The sequence below is a fragment of the Carettochelys insculpta genome, chromosome 4 (assembly GCF_033958435.1).
Source record: "Carettochelys insculpta isolate YL-2023 chromosome 4, ASM3395843v1, whole genome shotgun sequence".
NCBI classification, from domain to species: domain Eukaryota; kingdom Metazoa; phylum Chordata; order Testudines; family Carettochelyidae; genus Carettochelys; species Carettochelys insculpta.
The window spans coordinates 6934314-6946474 of record NC_134140.1 but is presented as its reverse complement, the minus strand read 5'-3'; the positions used below and the strand labels follow the sequence as shown (position 1 = coordinate 6946474).

Genomic DNA, 12161 nt, shown 5'->3' with positions numbered 1-12161 from the left:
TTTAGCCCAGGTCTCAAAAAAAGGAGTTTTTACAATTGAGATGAGTATCTTTATTTGGACACCAGCTATAAGGGGGGATTAAGAAGAAGGTGTGGGATACCAACAAAAATGTGTTATCACTCTTTGGAGGGTAAGTGCCTTGTTAGCATGACCCACTAAAAATGCTGTGCTGCACTAGAAACATACTATCATCAGTACTCAGGATGAAATCAGAGAGAGACAGAGGTAAAGTATTCTTTACTGAGGGCCCTGAATACTTGAACAGGTCACTGGAAAGCGAAGCCTGACTGTTTTCAGAACATGAACCAACACTCACCATTTTACAAGTGTCTTCTTCCAGTGGAGGAAGGCAAGAATGACAACAAAATACAGAATAGCTTAACTTAGGAAACATGAGGAGCAAAACAGACTGGTGTCCTTTCTTGAAGATTAATCTTACTGTCTTTGGTGAAACTTCTAAGCAATGACTGAGTTTCTGGAAATACTTATCAATGAGATTAGGGGAAAGAACTCTATTGAAGGAACTGCTTGTCTAGCATTTGAAACACTTACCCTTGTAGGACCACCAGCAGCCTTGTTTTCTTTCTAGTGTAAGTGGACTGACGAGTACTGCGGTTCTGCTGGGACTCAAGAACACTTGACAGGTATCGCTGGAAATGGGCTGCACTAAAACACTCAGGGCTGTCCATAGTTTGCCGATAAACAACCCACCTGAAATAATCCAAACAAGTGAAACAGCAATTCAGTTTTGTTTGTTCTTTATACCACATTATTTCTGTTTCTTTCAGTCTAACTCATGGCCATCCAAAGTAAACTTGAGATCAATACAAAGAAGTGTCCCATTTCTGGTCCCACACAGAAACGAAGGAAGACCATTTAGGTTTACATTTGGCCTGGAACACAGAATTACTTGAAAATTCAGAAATGCAAAATTCCCATTCAGCCACATCTTTATCACAGATTATGAAGCTGCCTTACTACAGAGGCTACACTCCAGATATTTAGATCATGAGCTTTTTTGGGAAAAGAAAAAGAGGGATTTCTAGGCTTGTTTTACCTCGTTCAAAGTTGTGTACTCAAGATAAAATTCATCCCCTTTTCCATGTAGTGGTAGAAAGCTAACTGAAGAAATGCAGCGTAAAAAACATATTTGCAAAGAGAAAGGCTTGCTTACATTTTACTTATATGAGAAGTGAAGGTAAAAGTACAATATTTTATGAACATTATTCTTATCCTCTCTCAAAAAGTTGTTTTGAATACTTCTTTTCCTGGCGCTATCTTACCTCACCATCTTCTGCTTTGCTAAGAGGAATGCTTTCTGAATAGGAAGGTGTGCTCTCATTGCAGTCAGCAGCGTAAAGCTTGTGGCAGCGAAGTGTTTTTGTATGACTGATGCAGAAAATAGAACCAAAACGACACTAACCTTCCATACTCCTTGTTAAAAGTAACCAGAAAAGTGCACAGATCACTGGAGCGACAGCCTGGAAGCCCTGTTATAATAGTGATAACCACCTAAAAAGGAAAAGAAAATGAAAAGCTGTATTTATTAACATTACTGTCATTTTTTTTCAGAAGTCTGCTAGAGACCTTACTAACAGATAAAATAAATTCCCTGCTCCTAAATACAAAAGAATACCATGGATAGAAACAAACAATGAGAAGATTCAGAGTTCGAAGGAAGCATAACAGCTATAAATGTAACTTTTATTATGTAGTAATATAGCTATGTCACATCTTTTCAATATTTTACAGCTAATCTGATTCTACAGCCCATCTTTGACTAAATGCAATGCAAAACAGATTTGCAAAGAGAACTATGTGATTATATTGACATACATGAAGAGTGAAGGTGTAAGTACAATATTTCATAAACATTATTCCTAACCATTTTTAAGCAAACTATTGAAGTTAAAAAGGTGATAGTGCGAAAACAAAAACAAAAAGCCCAATCTCACCTTATTTTCTGCTTTGCTAAGAGGAATGTTTTCTGACTGTTGTAACAAAATCGGAAAGTGTGCTCTCATTACTGGCTCACGACTTATGCTGCTGATCGCAAAGTGTTGCATAAACCTTTAAAAAAGTTAAGGTGTGTTATCTTTTAATCAAGACAAGGCAGATTCCTCCTCCAATACCCACCCCGCACGCACATGCACAGCTTTAACTTGATGATGGTAAAACATGTTATTGGATGTAGACCTTAACAGAGACCCTTACAGGGAAAATGTTCAGATTTCAGATTAATATTGGCATTTTAACTGTGAGAATGATTTAATAAAAAGTTGTTAGAGACGCACTACATCTTAAAATGGAATATCTTTGTAATAATTCTTGGAAGCATGTAATCTTTTGAAATTACAAAAAACCCAGCTCCTCACCGTTCTAGTTCAGGAAGGCTAGCAGATATTTTTAGTTGACTCCATCTTTCCCCAGCAGGATAGGACAAAGCATTATACAGCTTCTGCATGTTCGAGTATCTAAAATAAGCACATCATTTGTTTAGATCAAAACAAACCTTACCAATTTCCTCCTTTTTAATCCACACTTCCCAGTAACAAATTCTAGTAAAAAGAATAGTGCAAATTTGTAAGAACAATTTCTTGCTCTCTATCTCCGCACACCTAATATTTCATTGCCATTCTGGTTCTTCGAGTGACTCAGTTGTAAAACATTTTACAGTGCCTGAGAAGTCATTTTAGCTTGGCTGAGTGCGTAACAGAAAACAGTGAACTACTGGTATAACTGAATGTAAATGCATGAAGATGAACAACATTGACTTACAATCTCTTTTGTTCTACAGACAGGAAATCTGCCTGGACCACCTTTAAAGACACCCCTGAGTTTGTCTGCTGCCATGAGGCAAAAACCTGAAACAAAATAAAAAGCAAGCTTCAAAACATTGGAGCCATTTTGTTTTTACACACTGCTAATATGCTAACATTTCTAATCTAAAGACCTTTGAAAAGTGCTTTTATTTCATACAGCAAATCAAGTCATCTACAACAGCAACTCACAATGCTCCTTTCCTTTAAAACAAAAAAGCCTCTCACTAAACATCCACTTTCAGCCACCTCCTCCCTGAAGAAGCTGCATTGTAGGGAAAGCCGTAATCATGCGTGTTCAACAGAAAAGATACATACATAGGGCAGGCAAAAAACAGTACTTGGGTATTTACAAGAACATAATCATGCACCTAGAGAGCGTGAAGGACAAGATTAAAGAAGAAGAGGTAGAAGGTATCTTCAAGAAAGATGAAGGGAAGCTAGCAAGAACGGTGCAGATGCTAAATGAGGAAGGAAAGAGGTACGCATTGATTATGAACATCGATAAAATGAAGACAATGGTGTTTGGAGATGAATAAATAGGAAGGAAGATCAGCCTAGACGGGATCGAACTCGAGAACTCAGAGAAGTTCACATATCTGGGGAGCAACATGACGTATGATCTGGAATACAAGAAGGAAACAACTAGAACAGCGAAATCAAGAGCATGTTTGAAGGTGATGGATTAGATCTGGAAAAGAAAAGCAACTAGCTTAGGAACAAAGCTGAGCATCCTGAAAACATGTGTATTCAGCATGTTGTATGGACATGAGACGGGTGATAACGAAAAAAATCGAAGAGAAGGATATTGGTGATTGAGAGGAGCTGCTACAGAAAGATCCTGAGAATAGGATGGATGCAGGAGGTCACCAACGAGGAATTATATAGGAAGATAAAGTCAAAAGAGAACCAACTGCAGAAGGTCATACAACAGAAGCTACAGGTATTTGGGCGTATCTGCAGAATGAATGATGAATGAAAAGTCAAGACCCTTGTATTTGGCATAAAGAATGGCTTGAATACGAGAGGCAGATCTCACAGAAAATGGGTAGATAAACACACACATGCCATGAACAGCTTTAACTTGATGATAGTAAAACACGTTACTGGATATAGACCTTAAGACTCCTAGAGGGAAAATGTTCAGACTTTAGATTAATATTGACATTTTACTGTAAGAACGATTAGTAGATTGGTGCGGACTAAGCCTACAGAAACTAAGCCACTTCTCACTGGACAGGAAAAGATGGAAGGGAGTAGTGAGGGAGGCATCGGACACCAACAGGCACTGAGCCCCTGCTTGTTGAGGATGATGAACTGATACAGACTTCAAGCAGAAAAGGCAACAGTGATTAGGAGTTAGATGCAAACCTCATGGGGCCCTGTGTCCTGGAACATGGACTAGATGATGCAGGGATCTCTTGGGCCTTAAACTTCTGGAATTTAAATGTGTAGCTACTGAGATGAGGGGGTAGGGTGGGGGAAATGGAAGGGTTGCTCTAGGTCACATCATCTTTAACAGAATAAGATAATTATAATGGAAGTTTACCTTCACAAAAACAACTCCGCAAAATCCCTCTAACTTTTCATACTAAGACTTTGAGAGCTTATCTTAAATCCCGAACTGGATTTTTTTTTTAGTGAGGTGCTGATTTTACTTCATATGTCTGCACTGATACAAAGTCAACTGGCTTGCCTAAAATCCCATGGTGAATCTCAGTGGCTCATCCCATATGTGGAGCCCAACTCCCATCTCTAACCATCTGACCATCTAGCTTCCTGAAACATCTTCCTTTACCCTCTCATCACACAGAACATTATGGAGTTCTGAGCTGCACTTGCTAAAAGATGATGTTCACCTTACCTGTGAATAAAAAGCTTTATAGATCCTTGATTTTGGGAAAAGCCCAATCATCAGGAAGTTGCCTGTGGTATGGAACTGAACTGGTAGATGAGGAAGCAGGGAACTTTTAAAATCTACAAAAAGAGCAGCCACGACACTGGTAGAGTCCTAAAAAGAAAAAGTTTTACAATGAATATCTGATAATTCAAAATGAAAAGTTAGATCATTCTTCTTATATTTAAAAGCATAATTTGTATTACTTCTCCATTCTATAGCCTTTTATAGTCACTTTTACTGTGCATCCTTTCAAACCTGCAAAGGCTATTGCAAAAGCATTTCAGAAGAGCTACTAAGCCAAAGGAGCCACCATGATCAGTGACTGGGCTATTCAGATGACCAATCACAGGACAAATTCTTATCCTGTGACAATGAAAAGTTAACATAAGCATCAAAGCTTCAAGACTGGTCAGATGGATTTTTTTTTTTTTTTTTTTTTTTTTTTTTTTTAAAAAAAACAGACCAGAGTGGCCTTTCCAAATTATCTGCACCTTTAAGAGATAAATCTCCATCTTGAAGCACTCAGCTGTGGCTTTGAGGTTCACGCAACCCACCACCATTCCTTTCCTATTTCGCTCTATATGAGTAGGTTCCCACAGTTCTCTGCTGGCACAGCTCCTTTGATAGTATAAATGGCAAAATGCGTACTACTGAAAGTTAAATGAATGCCATGGTGGTAAGTCAGGCCAGCTTCCCTTACATGAAAGATTTCACAATTACTATTGTGGGAGGAACGATGCCAGGAGTGAAGTATTGGTACAAGTTTCACAAGTAGAGATGCACCATCTAAGCATATTGCAAGAGCCATGTCTCATTAAGCTGCCTCCAGAGCTTAAGTTCAAATTAACAAACCTAACATTTCTATTGCCAAAATTCTATTCTTGTACAGCAACAGGAAATTGAAACTGATGAGATTCCTGTTGCCTACTGCGCATTAAAGCAGGCTTCTTGTTAATTTCCATCTCTTTTTGTATTAAGATTTCTGTTGTATTTACACCCAACAAACCTCAAAATGCTTCTACAAACATTAACTGGGCCTCTGTATCCTGTGATGCAAATAATTTTACATCTACTTTACAAAAGTAGAAAGTAAGGTTAGTTCACTCTCAGGGTAACACAGGTAGCTGTGTTAGTCTGTAAGAAGAAAGCTGTAGACAGAAACTTGTAATGCACATCCCAAGTTTATGGGCTCGGCTGGGCCCCGCCCCACACTGGCCAGGCCCCGCATTGGCTGGGGAAGGGGCTCTGTTGAGGGGCTGGCCCAGGCCTTGCACTGGCTGTGGGAGAGGCTGGGGCAGAACATAGCAGAACCTTGTCTGGACAGATGGATACAACAAAAATAATATACAAAAGACATTTTCTTGAAAACGCAGTTGAAACCTAAAAATCAACCTTTACAAAAGCTTCCAAAACATATGCTATGGCAGTATACCAAGGTAGTGTCTTTTCTAAAGAAAGATGATACATCTCATTAGCCAAAGCGCTATTCACAAGTTAATCACAAAGCCCCTCAACATTTGTTCTACACTGTGCCTTTAAAACCTACTAAAACCATGAATTCTCACAATTGGTGAGAAGTTAGTCCTACTCATACATTTATGTTGATTAAACCAAGCTAGACAAAATTTCTGGAAGTATTACTATTAGAGACCAGGTATATTTCAATTATGAAAGCTTAAACTGAAGAAGTTACCTTGCAAGTACAAAGCAAAGTGATTGAATACATATTTAAAACTTGCACTGCAACAAGACATTTTTATATTTCCGCAACATATTGCTTTTGTTCACTTTTTTGAAATTGAAAGCTAAGTTTCAGAAAAGTTTCTTGAGAAAACCTGAGGTTTAGATTTATGGGTGCTGTCACGTTTCTTTTACGGTAACCCTTTCTGCCATGCATTTTTGTATAGTTTACTAGGATTGTCCTGTATTTTTAGTTTAAAAAGTCATAGCAATAATCTTCCTCTAGCTAAAAAGGAGAGCAGAAGGGTTTCTTCAGAGAAAATTAAGATTCAAAAATGATAATGCCCAACTCATGCTTGCTTAGTCATGTAAACTCAGCAGCCATAACACAGTGGGAGTCCCATATCAACTTCCATTCCCATGTCTGTGCAGTTGATGATGTTATTAGGATTAGTTTTAATTAAAAGATGGAAAAGAAAATCTGTATCTCAGATTTTTATAAGAGGAGCACAGTATTTGGAGGGCTAGCTTTTTCATCATCATACTGTCTCACGTGGAAGCACAGATTATTCATTCCTCTCTGTCTATATCATTGTTATACTCGACCACCCAAAAAAACAGTGCATTAACAATCCCTTAATCCTCCTGTCACATTTTAATATTTTTAGTTCTCCACCCTCACTTCATGCCAAGTCAGTGAAACAATAAAATTCTCCTTCAAGGTTTTGCTTTGCACACAAACCTGGCAACAGTTCAAAAATGATAGCCAGATCCCATAAATAGCCCAAGTTTTATAAAAGTGAGTGTCTTTAATTACACAATAGAAGGAAGGTCAGTGTTAAAATAGCTTGTAAAATGACTAAAGCAGTCAATATGGTATTAAAGAAATGGCAGCTATGGTAAGGGCCTCTTAACTGTTGTGCTTTTCAACTTAAAACACACAGATCTCTTGCATTTTACTTTTTTCTTTAACTTCCTAAAATCATATCTACACAATGCTCGCTGGAAGTTCCTGTAAAGCTATTTAAAGAACTTGAGACAGAAGAAACAGGCGCTTTTCTCTGTAGAGTACATATGAAACTTTGCGCTCATCCAAAGTAAGCTCTCATTTCCACTCTGTAATAAACCACGAAAAGATGACAGTGCTGTAGTTACAACTAATTTGTCTACCCTTAAATGGAGCTGTCCACGCTGACCCAATCCTTAATTCCCATAAGGCACAACACAGCAGTACATCAGAAACATCATATATATTTAACATGGCAAATCTTTGTGAAACGGACTAACAATTTGCTCAAAAAGTAACAAAAGCCAATGTCTGCTAAAATAAGGGTGTCTGTGGTTAACTGGAATATATGCAATAACAACATAGAACACATAAGCAGCATAGCATGCGTGTCTCCCTCACTCTTCTCTGTCTGCGGAAGGTGAACCAGTCATCCCTTTCACATTGTCAGAGTACTCTCCAACAGTAGATAAAGACGTGCCTCCTGACCTTTCAAATGATAAGTAGTACACAAAGTAAGAACATCTGACTGAAGATTAAAAATGTTTTGTTTAGATGTAGCACTTCACCTACATAAAAATCATATGACTGTAGCTATGACCTGATACACAAGAATGAAAAAACAGATTCAAATAAATTTGCCAGAGGCATAAACCTGCAAAATAAATTGTTTTAATCTGCAGTTGTTACTTCTAATCATTTCTCACTATTCTTAAAAAAAAAAAAATTGAATTTAAAAACCCTTGTCACTGCGTAAAATAAAACTAGCAGCTCAAAATTACAGAATACCAGAGTGGTAACCGTGTTAGTCTGTGTGCACAAAAACAAGAAGTCCTGTGGCACCTTATAGATTAACAGATTTTTTGGAGCATGAGCTTTCCCGGGCAAAGACCTCCTTTGTCAGATGCAATGTAGTGGAGATTCCAGAAGCAGGTCTAATTATATAGTCTTCTGAAAAGGAAGGAGTCCCAGTCAAGAGGAAGGCCAGAGTTAACAAGGTCAATTTAGTCAGGAAGGATGTAGCCCATTTCCACCAGCTAATGTGGAGGTGTGATATCCAAGACGAGGTTTCCAACCTAAAAATCTTGTTCCTACTTGAAATTCAGCCACTATGGAAGAATTATATGTTAATATAAAAGAGTATGAACTTGTTCAAAAAGCGTCTAAAGCAAGACTTCTGCTGAAGGTTAACAATACGTTGCACAGTCTTGCAAACACAATCAAAGATTCAAGTAACAGAGAGGAAGCTGTGCTAGTCTATACACTATCAAAATAAAAAGCAGTCAAGTAGCACTTTAAAGACTAGCAAAATAGTTTATTAGGTGAGCTTTCGTGGGACAGACCCACTTCTTCAGACCATAGCCAGACCAGAACAGACTCAATATTTAAGGCACAGAGAACCAACAACAGTAAGCAAGGAGGACAAATCATAAAAGATAATCAAGGTGAGCAAATCGGAGAGTGGAGGGGTGGGGGGGAAGGTCAAGAATTAGACTGAGCCAAGTATGCAGACGAGCCCCCACTATAGGGGCTGTTGCAATATGAGTTGCAATGCAATATTGAGTCTGCTCTGGTCTGGCTATGGTCTGAAGAAGTGGGTCTGTCCCACGAAAGCTCACCTAATAAACTATTTTGCTAGTCTTTAAAGTGCTACTTGACAGCTTTTTTTTTTTTTTCAAAAGATTCAAGTATGTATTTTGCTAGTTATTTCATAAACACTGTTGTAAAAACAGATTGAAGGCACTCTGACAATAAACAACAAACTTAAGCACTTACTCCATCGCAGAACTTAACAGAATTCACATGATTCTTTGAAATGGTAATGCTCCCATGATGGGGAAGGATAAACAGAATGCCCTCTGAAAAGAGGTATAATTTGCCTATAAATGAAAAAAGAAAACATTATGAAGGTATGCATCACACCACTACATAGCAGTAACAAAGCACGCTTATTCAAGAAAATCATATTCAAGTTGTACAACGATGCATCTGGCTTTTCAATCCTAAAGACTATTTTATGTGACAAAAAAGCAGAAATAACGTGCCACAGAAGAAAGCAATCTAAATAATGTAAGTACATCTAACCCAAACAGTAATTTTTAAACCAGATAGATCACATGCTGTCAGTGAAGGAAACCACTTAAGGAACTGCCATATTTTAGTTGGGTGAATTCTATCCAAAGGAATAGTTTAAACAATTTTGGGGGGCTTAAAACAACAAGAAAAAAGATCTATTAATAATTGCGCTGCACAACTGAGAAAAAACAGTGAACGTCGATTAAGAGAGACAAAAAATGTGGAAATGATTTGTATTTCACATTTCATGAGAATTTTTTATCATACACTACACTTATTTGAAAACTATAAATAAAATTATGTATAAACTTGTTGTTTACTACAAACAAGCCAACATCTGATATCACAAGATAAAATTTTAACACAGGAACACTAAAAATATGTCAAAATGCTGCGGACATGCCAGTTGCACTTTATATAATTCATATTTCAGCATACTAAAAGGCAGAGAACAAGTTTTAATTTTCTTTCACCAATGCTAATCATCATCTTGGCTGCTAACAGATATTATCTGCCTATGTGGAGGCTATCCAAGATGACAAAATCCATTTCCTTTACTTTATTGACATCTCCACGTTCAGAATAAAATCTATCATTCTGGCCAACACTTTTGAGACTTGCTGGTGATGAAGTAATAGTCTGAACATCACACAATAATGTCTCCACCACTTACTTTCCAGCTGATTTTACAGGCATCAAAGCTCTTAAGAAAACCTGTATGGCCTGTGGAAGCAGCTGGGAGGGAAGAAGAGATAGCTTTATCATCACAACAGCTAAATATAAGCAGTCCTAAAGAAAGTGCTTAGCAGTTAAATAAGAGAAGGAAAGCAAACAAACAATCTGATACCAGCAAAACAGTTCCTGCTAGCCATAGCCAAAGCCATAGCCAAAAGAGAGAGAGCAGGAACTGCCAGTGCCCCCAGAAATCACTACTTTCCCTCCAGGAGGCAGGGCAGCACTCTATACAGGAAAGCATACATGAAGAAAAAGGAAAAAGAAAGTAACAGAAGTATAAGAACATTTAAGAGTAGTGGGAAGAAAAACTGATCCATATAAGGGGGAGATTAAATGAAGACAAAAGGGAGAGAATTAATATGTTCATAATATTTAATACTACATCATGCATATAGCTACCAAAACAAAAAAACAGTAAAGTAGCACTTTAAAGACTAACAAAATAACTTACTGCTTTTTTGTTTTGATAGAATAAAGAACAGCATGGCCTTCTCTCTGATAGTCTATCAGTAACTAATAAACTACCAAAGAGAAAGCCATGCTAGTCTATATACTATCAAAACAAAAGGCACTACAATGCCCAGATGCTTTGTATATTGGACAGACTTCAAAACTATCTTAGACAAAGAATTAATGGGCACAAAACAGACATAAAAACACTCCTGATCCACAAACTGGTCAGCCTACATTTTAATGGAGTGGGCCATTCTGTTAACGACTTAAGAGTTTGCATCTTACTGAAGAAGAATTTTCACACTACTTTGGAAAGAGAGGCTGGTGAACTCTCTTTTATATTCAAATTTGACATATTAACACACAGTTTGAATCGGGATGCAAATTTTCTGGGACGTGATAGGGGCTCTTTTGCATACTTGGCTTAATCTAATTCTTGACTGTCCTCCCTCTGCCCCCTACTCTCCGATTTGCTCACCTTGATCTTTTTTTTTTCTGATTTGTCAACCTTGATTATTGTTTTTGGTTCTTTATGCCTCAAATATTGAGTCTGTTCTGGTATGGCTATGGTCTGAAGAAGTGGGTCTGTCCCACGAAAGCTCACCTGATAAATTATTTTGTTAGTTTTAAGTGGTACTTTACTGCTTTTTTGTTTTGATAAACTACCAAAATACAGTATAATGAAACAATACAGCTACGTACACATGGCACATTCCTCTCACGAGAGAGGAATGCTAACGAGGGACCCGACATTGTAAACAAAGCACTGATTTACAAATCTCACACGACTGCGTTGTTGGAAGAGTTTTGTCATTCCCCCTCCCCCGCTGCCCCAAAAATGCCACAGACAGGTTTGTCAACAAAAAACCCTTCTTTGACAGAACCCTTAACTCTCAAAACAATGAGGAATAAAGGTTCTGTCAAAGAAAAGGGGTTGTCGCCAACAGAACCCCATCTACATGGCTGTTCTTTTATCGCCAAACTCTTTCCCCACAACGCAATTACGTGAGATTATGCAAATGAAGTGCAATATTTGTAAATCAGAGCTTCATTTGCAGTGTTGGGTTCCCTCTATTGCATTCCCTCTCTAATGACAGAAATGCCATCTAGATGTAGCCTAGGTGTCTAATACATTCTCTCTTGAAAGAGAACACAAAAGAAGTTTACAGTTAAAAAAAATCATTAACATTCTACTCTAAAAAACACCAATACAAAACAAAAGAGAATGTACAACCAGCTAGGTTAATATTTCTGAAACTGCCTCAGACATCTCAGCATTTTTGTAATATTTCAAGTTAAATAGGCTATCAATAGGACATTAGTTTTGAAAGTTTCCAATTGTATTTTCCATGAATACTCTCTCACACGCCTCTTATGCTTGTGACTACCATGGAGAAAGATCAATAAAATAGATGAAAACAATAAGGGAGACTAAAACCCATCAACGTTAAGGCCAGAAGGTAGAGCATAATGAAAATAGAGTCAGAGAGTC

General features: G+C 37.7%; 1 protein-coding gene across 2 annotated transcripts in view; it reads right to left on the bottom strand.

Moving 5' to 3' along the window:
• DNAAF9 (dynein axonemal assembly factor 9) overlaps window positions 1–12161 on the bottom strand; it is a 114092-nt gene that overhangs the window by 31237 nt on the left and 70694 nt on the right. For both annotated transcript variants that reach the window (XM_074992223.1, XM_074992224.1), the window contains exons 21-27: window positions 9182–9285; window positions 4684–4830; window positions 2779–2864; window positions 2376–2474; window positions 1956–2070; window positions 1424–1512; window positions 553–711 (exon numbers count right to left, since the gene is read on the bottom strand). In XM_074992223.1, coding sequence (XP_074848324.1) covers window positions 553–711; window positions 1424–1512; window positions 1956–2070; window positions 2376–2474; window positions 2779–2864; window positions 4684–4830; window positions 9182–9285 — 799 coding nt within the window. The remainder of the gene's footprint in view (window positions 1–552; window positions 712–1423; window positions 1513–1955; window positions 2071–2375; window positions 2475–2778; window positions 2865–4683; window positions 4831–9181; window positions 9286–12161) is intronic.